The sequence below is a fragment of the Dipodomys merriami genome, unplaced genomic scaffold (assembly GCF_024711535.1).
Source record: "Dipodomys merriami isolate MVZ:Mamm:240054 unplaced genomic scaffold, mDipMer1.0.p SCAF_31, whole genome shotgun sequence".
Classification (NCBI taxonomy): Eukaryota; Metazoa; Chordata; class Mammalia; order Rodentia; family Heteromyidae; genus Dipodomys; species Dipodomys merriami.
Genome location: NW_027204604.1, coordinates 8,598,746 through 8,612,728, shown reverse-complemented (window position 1 = coordinate 8,612,728; position 13,983 = coordinate 8,598,746). Strand labels below are relative to the sequence as shown.

Here is a 13,983-nt window from a genome sequence, read left to right as displayed (position 1 = left end):
TTGGTGACTTATGCCTGTTTTCTGAATGTCATTCTTGAATTTCTATGGCGAGCATCTATCATTTTTTATTTTATATTTTTAAGAACTTTTAGCTGGGTGCTGGTGGCGCACACTTGTAATCCTAGCTATGGGAAGCTGAGATCTGAGGATTGTGATTTGAATGGGGCAGGAAAATATATAAGATGCTTATCTTCAATTAACTACCAACAAGCCAGAAGTGGGGCTGGGGCTCAAGTGGTAGAGCACTATCCTTGAGCACAAAAGCTCAGGGACAGCATCCAGGCCCTGAGTTCAAGCTTAAAGACTGGCATCAACAAAATAAGTTTTTTCCCTTTCTTAGTAGCCACAAGAACAGGAGGGACTTTGAGACCAACCATAGAATTGAATCTGATACTATAGATGTATCTACCTCCATGTTCATCACCCTCATTGGAGTGCAGTCAACTTAAGGGTAGCTATCAAGTTCCATTTATTCTGATAGTAGTTTGTTCCCAATAAGTATGTGTCTTGTAATTTGTTTTAGGTTCTGCCAAATGTTTTATTGGGAGAATGGGCCAGTGTTTATTTCCAAGACCATCTTATGGACTCTAAGCTAGGCAGACCCTTTTCCAGTTCCACCAAGATCCCATCTGGACCTGTTTATGCCTCAACTGTAGGGACCATAAGAAGAAGGTTAAAAAAATTAGGTGAGTTCAAGAGGATCTGGATGTTATTTGCATGCAATTAGCATATAATTTGTGTCATCTGTTCCCAAGAAGTAATTTTCAAGTTACAACTGCATCACTGCTTGTCTTCATACTGTCATGTGTCATTCACCTCTTGTTTCCTCCTTCAGTTCATTCCTTATTTCCTGATTCAGAGTCCTTACTTTTGCAAAGAAAAGAGGTAAAGAGAACTCTGGGAAAGGTGAAACTGACTTAAAGACACTGGAATCCTTGCAGAATATTCAGAGAATGTCATATGAGCCACAAGGCACATTGTGAAAGCTACTGGGCCTCCAGCTCCAGGATCTTTCTCAATATGCAAAGTTATTAGGACAGACTCATCATCATTTTTATCCATCTTTGACCTTTATCCTACTTCCCCTATTCAGAAAAATGATGAACAACAGGGCTATACATGGTTGGCTGCTGAGCAACTGTAGACCCAATGTCCAACTGGATGGAAGAAAACAGCTTTTGTTAAGGTCTGTACTTGGGTTCCTGGATCTCCAGGCATCTGGTAAACCTCTTGGCTTCTCTACTTCTTTCCCTTCACCAGGACCTTTTCTGCACTGTCTTTCTCTCTGCTCTCACACATTCACAGCAAATACAATCTGAGAGAATAACACACCCTCCCTACAACTGAGAGAGTAGGGGGACTTGCTCAGTTGCTTCCCAGCAGAGAGTAGAAGTCTTTTTTTGCAAGGCATAATTTCAGCTTCCCAAGTCTGACCAGCTTCTACCCTGCACCAGTCTCAGACTCAGGCCAAGATTTTATCTCCTTCCAGGGCTCTATCTTGGGTCTGTCTCTCCAAGGAGCTGGCCCAGCCTGGAGGCCTGGATTATTTACACCTCTTTGGCTCCCTTGAGCAGCAGACTCTGTGTGCTTGAGAGCAGTAAATCTACCTCCTAATCACACCAAGCTGCTCCATGCAGTCTGGCTTGTTCTTGCGGGGCTGTTCATCACTCTGTGAGACAGAGGCTGTGGCCTAGAGAGAAGCCTCCGGGAAGTGGCTGGCCCCTGGTTGCTTCACTCCGGCTCCCTGCAAAAGCGTGCAGAGGCTGAGCCTCTCTCTGGACCTCTGTGCAGCAAGTGCAGAGGTTTCTCTTGTTATGACGGAACAGGTTCTGAGCAGAGGTTTTCCTGGAGCTTGGAAAGGAGGGATGGGTGTCAGCACTTACCTGTCTCTCAGACATGACATACAGGTAGCGTTGATCAATGGAAAAGGCCATGTCCCGGAGGATGGGGCTCCCATCTTTGAGCACGGAAACCATCTCGTACTGGACCCCACCATGGGGGGGACCGTCAGCTCGAATCTGCAAGAGAAAATGAGGATATCCTCAGCATCTACATCCAGCCTTCCTCCTGAGCTATTTTTATCCTCCTGGAAGGGTTGTCTTAGCAGACAAATGCTACCCCCACCCCCCACTACTCTGAGGACAGAAGTGCTGCTTATTTCAAACATTCTAGTCTCCATCAAGCAAGCAGTCTGAATGTGCTGGGTCTTGGATTTCTGGTGGTGGGTTTATTTGTGTCTGTATATATTCTCCTAGGCATAATTCTGACTATCCCCATGTGGTTATTCTGGTGCGAATCTACATATATATTTACAGCGCCGTGTGATGTGTGTGTATGCAAGCAACTGTGTGTTTATGTGCACTAACGTGGTTAGAGGGCAAAGACAGCATCTATATACAGCTTGCTGGCCTCAGGCAGATACTGGGAAATGGCAGATAATTGTGCAAAACATCAAAAAGCTGGTCATTAGGAGACAAATTTCCTGACCTCAGGAAACTCTTTCTGGCCCTGGAAGTAGGCTTTGCTGTCTATAATTCTTCCTAGTGGGCTGTGGTGACCTAGGAATTCAGCCCATCTTGGGACAATACATCAGAAAGGACTTGGATATCATTTAGTTCAAGGCTTCTCAGTCAGGGCTGCCTATTTGAATGCAGGGAGTTTTAAACAATAGGAATACCAGGGCTAGATCCATTCACCAAAATCTTCATGGATGGGGCTTGGGTGTCTTCGTTGGTTTGAAAGCTCCCTAGGTAGACTTAATGAACAGCCAATGTTGAGTAGCAATGTTGTAATCCAGTGTTCTCTGATCAGTGTACCATTAGAATCACTGGGCCTAACTCCAGAATGTGATACAAATTCTAGGTGATAACGATGCTGCTGGGGATAGGAGTTGAGAAAGACTACTAATCTAGCCTGCCTTCTGTATACACAATGCTGAACAGAGAGAGATCTCTAAGGGGGTGCCAAAAGTTGGTGGTGAGGAATTCTTGGTGGGAACGTGTTCCATCCCCAGCTTCTTTTCCCAACAGAGCAGCTGATCATTCATGGGTTTTCACCAGCCCAGCTTGTTTTCTCTTTCCACTGTGCACCTACAGGCCCTCCTGTAGGTCCAGCCCCACCTCTTCCAGGAAGTCTTCCTAGCCTCACTCTAATGGCTAATTAATTATACTTGCACTAATGCCTTTTTCCCTAGCAGACAATTTGTCCTAGGATTATAATCAATTGATTTGCTCATTGTATATGTACTAGCCAACATGTATCGACTACCTACTTGAATTGTTCTCTAATTGCTTGAGATGTGTGAAAGTCTTTCAGCATTTTGAAGGTGGGGATGTGTGTGTGTGTGTGTGTGTGTGTGTGTGTGTGTGTGTGTGTGTGTGTTTCCTATAACTCTCAGAGGACCTGCATGAGGCTCTGATGGAGGAAAAGGCATGGCTGAGAAATGCCCATGTAAAGGCTACAAACTGTGAACTAGCTGATAGAGTATCTTAAACTCCAAACTGTGAACCAGCTGATAGAGTATCTTAAACTCTTTAATGCTAAATCAAAATGAGGTCAAAAGATACTTCCTCTGGAAGATTCGAAGAAGGAGCCTTCTCCTTCATACTCTGTCCACTTACCTCTTCTCTCTACTCATTTCTTTTCACCTCATTAAGAACTCCTGAGGACAAGTGACCATGACTCCCCCAGTTACAGGCCAAGGTTGGTGCCCGGTAACAATACCACACATGTAAGAATGGAGGAAGGGAAACTTTTTCAGGTCTTCCAGGCTTAGTGGGGAGGCCCCACAGAATTATTTATTGCCGAGTTGGGAGGAGGTGGTTAGGACCAGGATTGCTATTTCTCCACCCTCTTGAGAAAATAGGCATCCTTGAGGGGCCCAAGAGAGGGTGCATGTGGTCTGTACCTATTGAGGTGGTCTAGACTGAGAGTCGCCCTTGTGATAAGCTTACCACGAGCCCAAGTAGAAAGTTCTGGCCTTGGAGATCGCAGTGGCAGAGAACCTCATGCCTAGATTCCAGGAGAGAGAACAGTGGGCCAGAATCCATAGTTGGGAATATTGCATTTCCCTTACTGTTTGGGAAGGTGACCTGGGGAAGTAGCTTGAAGTGAGTAGGTAATGTGATTGGAAACAGAACATGTTCTGCCCTCAGCCCATTTCTACACTTGGTGCCTCCTCTTGTGTTGGACTGACTCTTCCTTGCACTGAACTCCACCCTGTGTTTTTCCTAACTCAAATGAGGGCCTCCTGCATGGAAGGCAGTTGTCTTGACAACCATCACCAATGCTCCTCCTCTCCAGGGTGGTAGGGGGGGTGGATTTTATTTAATTCTCCTACTTGGTCTCAGCAATGACATTATTGGGCAGAGACATCCACTCTCCACCCCTGGAATCTTTCTGACTGTGAGATTTAAGCAGAAGAAAGAGCAATGTCTCTATCTAGGAAATTCTCCTAAATGGCAATAGTTCCCATTAACCTTCAAAAAATAGCATTCTCCTTTAGATGGGCAGGCACAAATTTCCAAAAGGAAATCTTAGTCACAAAAGTTCTTGCGTTATTTAATTTAATTTATTTTTTTCTCAGTCGTGGGGCTTGAACTCTGGGCCTGGGCACTGGCTCTCAGCTCTTCAGCTCAAGGCTAGCGCTCTACCACTTGAGCCACAGCACCACTTCTGGTTTTCTGGCGGTTTATTGGAGATAAGAGTCTCATGGACTTTCCTGCCTGGGCTGGCTTTGAACCATAATCCTCAGATCTCAGTCTCCTGAGTAGCTAGGATTACAGGCATGAGCCACTAGTGCCCAGTTATTTTAAAAGACAAAAAAAAAAAGAAAATGTGATGGTCATGACTTCTTGGGTTGGCCTGTTTTCCGTCTTCACCACATGGGAGGTGCTAGCTTTATCTCTTGCCTGAGTCTGAATGTCTCTGTTTCCTCCTCCAGCCTTTTACCCATGAGCACAGCTCATCTCAGGTAGATTTAAGTCTCCTCAAGGCAGTGGCTGTGGGCTCGGGAACTTCTGAACTGGCCTCTTCCCTCAGGCCTGGCCCAGGACCTCCCACCTCAGGAAGTTGGTTTGCCTTCTGCCAGTTGGAGAAACTACCTGTCCATGAGCCTAGGCACTGGCCTGGCTCCTCAGTATGGTCTGGATTCAGAGTCAGGAGGAAAAACAAATGTTCCAGGTCTGGCCTACGCTCTGTGGGCCCTGGGACCAGACAGTACCCGTGGCCAGATGAGAGCTGGAATTGAACCAGAGACAACTTATCGTCACACACTCTGCTGCCTTCAGTTAGGACCAATCCTACCCATTAACTTTTTACTGAATCAGGCCTAATCAGAGGCCTTAAAAACTCCGTCTGTAGCTATAATCTTTTAATAAACCAGGAAAAGCTGAAATCAAATCTACATAACTCTCAAACGTCAGCACTAAAACTAGACCATAACAAATGATGTTGTTGGCCCCAAACATGAACTGAACTGAGTCCATTTAGTAGGAATTCCTGCAAAGAAGGGCAGTATCTCAAAAGAAGTCAGTACCTTCTTACACATACCTCTAGCTCATATTAGCTGCTATAAGCTTGGATAACCAACATAACCAATCCTTTAAGACCCCAGTGAAAAATCAGAGAGAAATGGAGATAAGGGCCCGAAGGCCAGGGGTCAAGGAGTATAAAGTAAGGGAGGAACTAGCAGGCAGAAGGTCAGTAGCAAGTGATATCTCTTCCCTGGATATCATTTTCTCCCTCTGGGCCACACACAACAGTGTGAGCTGAGGGTCTATCTGGTGGAGAAGAGAAGAATCTTGGACTTTCTTCTTGTCTGGCTTGGCACACATTGAGGGGAGTTACCTCCCTAAGTCTCAGTGAAATTTCCTCTTTGAATAACAGGAAGAAGCAAATCTACTCAGTGCTCAGTGGAAGGGGATCCTGTGATCACTCCCATCACTGTAAGACTTTGAGTCTATCAGGAGTGAAACTGGGACTAACATTAGCACTGACCAGTGAGGTCCAGAGGAAAGCAAATTTAGTTGATGGAGAAAATACCTCAGGCATAACTAAGGGAGATATGAGATTCAACATTGTCCTCCATCCTTGCATGACAGATTGGCTACGAAGGAAAGCTGACAGGGAGTCCCAAAACAAAGGTGGGATTGATTGGGGGTAGGGAGGAGCTTAAGCTCAAGGCTTCGTGCTTTTCACTTAGGGTTGATGCTCTACCATTTGAGTCACAGCTCTATTTCTGACTTTTTACTGGTTAATTGGAGAAAAGAATTTCATAGATTTGCCTGCCCAGGTTCTCTTTGAACTGTGATCTTTAGATCTCAGCCTCCTGAGTAGCTAGGATTACAGGCATGAGACACCAGCACCTGGCCAAAAGTGGGATTTTGAAAAGCTAACCAATTAGATCTCTATTCTGTGGTGTCCCACGAAGTGACGGGTCTCTTCAGTGTTTGTGTTTCCATCACCAGGAGCAAGTTCCAATGCCACAAGGACAAGACTAAATTGAATAGGCCACAGATCCAATCCTAATGACAGCATTAGTAGACCAGACAACACTGTGAAGATCTCAATATGCAGACAGCAGAGATGATCAGAGAAAGGACAGAAGAAGGACAGGGCCATGGGGAAGGAGGTCACCTAAGCATGTTTTTGTAGCTGGGCTCTTCCTCTCCTAGGATGGTTTGATCTCAGTGGACATGCAAAAAGAAACTACCAGGAACATTTTGTTTGGACAAAGATCAGAAGATAGGTCACATAAGTATAGTCTGCTACAGATGAGGTAACAGTCTACTGAGGCCTGCAAAGACAGAATTGTGCCTACACTATTGTGTAAGGAGATTAACATAAGCTCTAAGAATTCCTGCTTATAAAGACACTGGACTACACAATGGGCAACCACAATGGACTGGAATCTCCTTTGGGAGGAGGACAAAACCTTTTGCTTCATAGTTAGACATGGTCCTGCTAGAAGGCGAGGGATCTACTTGACAAATTTTGAAAGGATAATTGTTCTCCTAATGGATTTATTAATAGTTACCACTTATATAGCTTTTGCAATGTGCCGGGTACTGTTGGAACTGCGCAACATAAATGAACTCATTTAATCTTTACAAGTATCCCTGATGTTAATGCTACTCTTCTTCCCATTTTACCTGAGACCAGAAGAGTGAAGCAATTTTTCCAAGATCACACAGCTGAAGAGTGGCAGAATGGGGAAATCACAGAGTCCATTTTCTCAGCCACCGTGAGACACTCTTAAGAGGGGAATGGGACATGTGCAGCTAAGCCAAATAACTGGGTGCCCTAGAAACTCAATTTCCCTCCTTTTTACTCTTCCTCATTCAGACTCCTACTATCAGAATTGAACCATCACCATGTGCTGGGGGCTCCCACACATGATCCTCATTACACAGGAGGCTGAGATACAAAGATCACAGTTCAAAGCCAGCCCAGGCAAGAAAAAAGCCAGAAGCAGTTATGGTTCAAGTGGCAGAGTGACAGCTGTGAGTGAAAAAGGTAAAGGACAGTACCCAGGCCTTGAGTTCAAGGCCCAGTATCACACACACACACACACACACACACACACACACACACACACACATACACACACACACACACACACACACACACCTTATCTGGGGGCCTGAACTCAGTTTAACAGGGATGGCTCTGGGGGAACAGGAGTGTGTTAGGCAACTCCACAGAGAGATTTAATATCCATGTCTCCAGATGGGCGGGGTCCTTTGGAAGGAAGGCATGATAACCCTAATATCGCCTTCCCTAAATCACAGCTCTATGTCAGTACAGAAATTAACGACAGACTCTTCACATTGAGCATCCAATTCAAATCAGCATATCCAATTAACTCCCCTACCTGCAGGACTCTCTATTTCTTTTTTTCTTGTGCATCAATTTCCTTTCTACTTAGTCCTAAATTATGGAGCCTTTGCTTGGAATCTGACACTCTAACATTACTTTATTAGTATCAGTAGAGTGGTCATAATAGTACTTCCCACTTCCTCTCCTCCCCCTCCCTTTTTTTTTTTTTTTTGCAAGAGTTGCCACTGATGAGTAGCAGAATTGAGCATCTCTTTGGGCTTCTCAGGAGGAAAGAGATCGGCTGGGCAGGTGCCACCCCGTTGAGGGAGCCAGGTGTGGGGATCCAGTGTGGAAGGCGGGATCGAATCTCAGCTTTCTCATTAACTGGCTGTGTGACTTCAGGCAAATCACTTCACTCGCTTGGATAATAGTTTCTGTAGATGTCAACTAAGGGTGGTAACTCCCGTCTTTCCCAGCTCAACGGGGATACTGTGACAGTGAAATGAGTTATTAGCTCTGAGTTTCAGTGCTATTTATTTATTAGGAGCCTTCCATGAGGTAGGCGGGCCTTGTGGAGCTGAAGGCACTGTGATAAATGATGGATCTGGCCAGGGAGCTCAGGATGGCGAAAGGGACCATCCCACTGACTTCATGAAAACCTAGAAGACCCCTGGGAGAGGAGGTTTGCATGGGGGTGGGGTAGGATGGTCTGAAAGGCACCAAAGGAAGGCTTCCTGGAGGAGGTAGGGTGGAAGCAGTGGAGCAAAGGTGGAAACTGAGTTCTTTAGAAACATAGATACAAATGTACAGGGTGTGTGTGTGTGTGTGTGTGTGTGTGTGTGTGTGTTCTTTTTACGCCTGAGCTCAGGTTTCGTGGAAGCTTGGTCTCTGACCTGAGCCTTTTGGGGGAGGCTGTGACAGACTGACCAAGGCTCGGCGCCTTTGGTGATGAGACCTGTTTAAATTATTCTTCACTTCGGAAGAGGCCTTGATCCCTAGGTCGATTGTGGTCTGGCTCAGGATGTGGCTTGTGTAGTACGTGAATGCCTTTGAGGTGTGTGTAGTGTATATGTATGGCCAGCTATGTCCACATGTGTGTGTCTTTATGCATCTGTGATGTGTGTGTGCTGTTTGTCTCTCTGGGTGAGATTGTGGTGTATTTATGTGAGTAGGTGTGGTGTGTGGAATGTGGTGTATTTGTGACGTACAGATGGTGCATGTGTAAAACTTCGTAAGTGTGCATGTGCGTGGGGTACCATGAATGTGTGGTATGTGTATGTATATGTGGGGTGTGTGCATACGATGTACAGTGTAGTGTGTACGTGATGTGTTTGGTAGTATGTGTGTAAGTATGGTGCATATGTAAGTATGTGCATATCCATGATAGATGTATGTATGTGTGGTTTAATGTATGTGATGTGGCATGTATATGGGTGGTAGGTACATGACGTGTGACGGTGCGGCATATGTCTGAGATGTGTGGTATAGTGTATGTGTGGTGTGTGTACACATGTGCTGTTTAGGGTGTATGTGTGTGATGTATGTGTGGTATGGCATGTGTGTGTGTGGTGCATGTGTGATGTGTAGCAATTGTCCATGTAACATGATACAAACGTAGTGTGCTACAAACACATTACCCACATTGTGTGTTTGTGTTATGTGAGATGTGTGACTATGGCTAGTATACATATGTGTTTTGTGTGATTGTAGTTCAGTATAAATATATATATATATATATGCAGTGTGTGTGGTATATGAGTGTAGCATGGTATATACATGTGTGGTGTGTGTATTGTGTGACTGTAGTATGGTATACACATGTGTGGTGTGTGACTGTGGTGTGGTATACATATGTGTGGTATGTGTTGTGTGACTGTGGTATGGTATATGTATGTGTGGTATGTGTGGTGTGAGGCTATGATGTAGTATATGCATGTGTAGTGTGTGACTGTGGTGTGGTACACACATGTGCGGGGTGTGTATTGTGTGACTGGTGTGGTACACACATGTGCAGGGTGTGTATTGTGTGACTGGTGTGGTACACACATGTGCGGGGTGTGTATTGTGTGACTGTGATGTGGTATACACATGTGCGGGGTGTGTACTGTGTGACTGTGGTGTGGTACACACATGTGCTGGGTGTGTATTATGTGACTGGTGTGGTACACACATGTGTGGGGTGTGTATTGTGTGACTGGTGTGGTACACACATGTGCGGGGTGTGTACTGTGTGACTGTGGTGTGGTACACACATGTGCGGGGTGTGTATTGTGTGACTGGTGTGGTACACACATGTGCGGGGTGTGTATTATGTGACTGGTGTGGTACACACATGTGCGGGGTGTGTACTGTGTGACTGGTGTGGTACACACATGTGCGGGGTGTGTATTGTGTGACTGGTGTGGTACACACATGTGCGGGGTGTGTATTGTGTGACTGTGGTGTGGTATACACATGTGCGGGGTGTGTATTGTGTGACTGGTGTGGTACACACATGTGCAGGGTGTGTATTGTGTGACTGGTATGGCACACACATGTGCAGGGTGTGTATTGTGTGACTGGTGTGGTACACACATGTGCGGGGTGTGTATTGTGTGACTGTGGTGTGGTACACACATGTGCGGGGTGTGTATTGTGTGACTGTGGTGTGGTACACACATGTGCGGGGTGTGTATTGTGTGACTGTGGTGTGGTACACACATGTGCGGGGTGTGTATTGTGTGACTGGTGTGGCACACACATATGTGGGGTGTGTATTGTGTGACTGGTGTGGTACACACATGTGCGGGGTGTGTATTGTGTGACTGTGGTGTGGTACACACATGTGCGGGGTGTGTATTGTGTGACTGGTATGGCACACACATGTGCAGGGTGTGTATTGTATTGTGTGACTGTGGTGTGGTACACACATGTGCGGGGTATGTATTGTGTGACTGGTATGGCACACACATGTGCAGGGTGTGTATTGTGTGACTGTGGTGTGGTACACACATGTGCGGGGTGTGTATTGTGTGACTGTGGTGTGGTACACACATGTGCGGGGTGTGTATTGTGTGACTGGTGTGGTACACACATGTGCGGGGTGTGTATCGTGTGACTGGTGTGGTACACACATGTGCGGGGTGTGTATTGTGTGACTGGTGTGGCACACACATATGCAGGGTGTGTATCGTGTGACTGGTGTGGTACACACATGTGCAGGGTGTGTATTGTGTGACTGTGGTGTGGTACACACATGTGCGGGGTGTGTATTGTGTGACTGGTGTGGTACACACATGTGCAGGGTGTGTATTGTGTGACTGTGGTATGGTACACACATGTGCGGGGTGTGTATTGTGTGACTGTGGTGTGGCACACACATGTGTGTGGTGTGTGACTGCGGCGTGCTGTGCTGTGCGCTGCGTGGACCCCGCACGTTGAGATCTGCAAGGGGAGGTGTGTGGGCCTCTGCTGTTTGTCCAGACCCCGAGCAAACTTGTGAGCGTGTGTGGCTGCAGCTGTGCATTTAGTACCGCGAGAGAGGATTCAAGCTGAAGTTTATTTTTGTAGAGCTTCATGACCTGAATTATTTATAGATTTGAAGTCTTTGGTAAACTCAGTCTCTGAGATTCTTTCTCTTTCTCTCTTGCGTATCCGTTCACACACACACATGCACACACACACACACACACACACACACACACACACACACACACACACACATTTCCAGGGTGCCTGTCATAGACCCTGCCCTGTGCAATCACAGCTCTGCAGACGGGCTCCCCGCAGGACCACAGGGAGCCTGTCCCCAAATGCTCACATCATCTGAGGGAAACTCAAGAGCCTGAAAACTTCTGTTGGTCAGTGGGTTGCACTCAGCCAGACAGAGCAGGAAAGGCAGAGGGAGAGAGAGCCAAGGGTCCTGCCATCTAGGAAGAGGATGAAGAGGGAGGAGGTCACTGAAGGGCACAGGACTACAAATGTCTGTGTGCCACCAGGCACAGTGGCTCATGCGGTCATCCTAGCTACTCAGGTAGCTGAGATCTGAGGATCATGGTTCTAACCAGCCCAGGAAGGAAAGCTTATGAAACTCCTATCACCAATTAACCACATACACACAAACAAAGCCAGAAGTAGAGCTGTGGCTCAAGTGGTAGCTAGTGTTGAGCACAATGCCCAGGCCCCGAGTTCAAGCCCAGGGACCAACACACACACACACACACACACACACACACACACACACACACACACACACACACAATATAATAATAAAAAATAATGCCTGCTGTTTCCCACACTCACACGACATAATGCAGATATTCACAGGGCTGGTCCCCAGAGAGTTGTCGGTCAATCACCAGGGCTTTGACACTGGAGATTGACATTTCCTGGTATAATTATTTCTATTTTTGTGCATGTTAAGAATCTGCCCTAGATATTTATCTAGGGAGTGGGGCCGTAGATATTCAACTTGGGGCTTACAGTATTGGGATTTTAGGGGCCTCGGCCATGTACTCTCTTCTCCTGGAACCTTGGGGAGTCCTCAGGAGCTACTTATTCCCTGGATTTCTACATCTCGGGACAGTCTGTGAACTCCTAACTTGGTGATGGGGGACAGAGGATATCGTGATCACTGGCTGCGCACTCACTGTGAGTAAGGCGAATGTTCCAGATTAGGTTGGAGACAGGACTGGTAGCATCCTCTGAGGCCACTTGACATCCTCTAAACTGTGGCTTCTCTGCTGCTCCTCATCAACTTTTCGCTGACCCACGGGCTGTCCTGGCTCTGCACCTCTCCGTGGTTAAACCTCACAAATGCATCAACCCCCCCCCCCCATCTCATTCCAGGGGCCTCTGCCATGCAGGGGAGACAGACATCAAGACCTAGATGCAAAAAGAATCTAGGCCTCTTGGCCCAAGTCTTGTCAGGCCCAGGAAAGGACAAACAGTGAAGTCCTCAGACCCTTGGCCCTTTGACCTGCTCCACCGCTCAAATAAATATTCAAGATGCCATCCTTCTTACTGGCCAGATTATTAAACACCGCTCCATCTCTAGGCTGGGCAGGTTGGAGGCTTCGGGAACAAGAAGCTGCCAGGGGCAGAGGAAGCACTTGATTGTTCTGGGAAACAATAAGATAAACACAGCGAGGGACAGCCAAGCATTAAGCAGCCTCAGATGAAATCAAATCACGCAGAGGCAAAGCAATAATTCACATTGAGTGTGCAGACTTGCGGGGAGAGGGGGAGGAGGGTAGTGAGGAGGAATGGTGGGAGGAATTAATAAAGAATAATGAGCAACTTCTGCCAAATCCGAATTTTTGTTTACTCAAGGCTCCGGCAAGAATCTCCATTCAAGGCGCTACATACAAGGTTCTTTCCCAAGGGATGCCTTGGGAGGCCTGGGGATGGAATCAAAGCTTATATGTGGTTTGGGCATGGACTGATCTAGGGCCGAGCTTTAGAGTGCATGTGGAAGGTACCAGGGGCTGGGTGCTGTTCCTGAGGGTTTTTCCCCATCCCCCCCAATTTAAGGATAGTTCTCTACCTCTTGAGCCTCAGCTTCACTTCCCATAGGTAAGAGTCCCATGGACTTTCTTGTCCAGACTGGCTTTGAACCAAGATCTTCAGATCTCATCCTCCTGAGTAGCTAGGATTACAGGCATGAGCCACTGGCACCCAGACTAGCAAATGCCTTATTTCCCTCCCCTGAAGAAATAGGAAAAGAAAACCCACACTTAGGACCATCTGGACACGGTACTTTTGAATAACTTTCTCAATTAATTTGTTTCAAATGACCTATTTGACTATTGGTTCTATACCCATCTGTGTGTAGAAGGTTAGAGACATAGATGTGAATGATGTTTAAAACTCTATAGATTAAGTCTCCTCATTCTGTAGAATAAGAAGTGTTAATATACGTGTTAATAGCTGAGGAGTGGCAGAACAGGACTCAGAGCGGAGGCTCTGTGATTCGAAAGCCTTCAGGCACTCTGTCTCTTTCTCTTCTATTTGGTCCCTCTGAGACTTTCCCTGCACCCAACAGGAAGGCATTGCCTACCTTGGGATTAAAAACTACAACTGAAAGATGCTGGGTGCCTCTGGAGATAAGTCCTGGGGAACAGAGCAGATCATGTAGCACTATCTCCTTCACTCTGACAAAGAAGGCCACCTGCAGTTTGGTAAGAG

At 46.5% G+C, this 13,983-nt stretch overlaps 1 protein-coding gene across 1 annotated transcript in view; it reads right to left on the bottom strand.

Annotated features, from left to right (window-relative positions):
* Plxna2 (plexin A2) overlaps positions 1-13,983 on the bottom strand; it is a 218,193-nt gene that overhangs the window by 113,261 nt on the left and 90,949 nt on the right. The window contains exon 4 of the mRNA XM_070041595.1: positions 1,884-2,018. Within this exon, the coding sequence (XP_069897696.1) occupies positions 1,884-2,018 (135 nt within the window). The remainder of the gene's footprint in view (positions 1-1,883; positions 2,019-13,983) is intronic.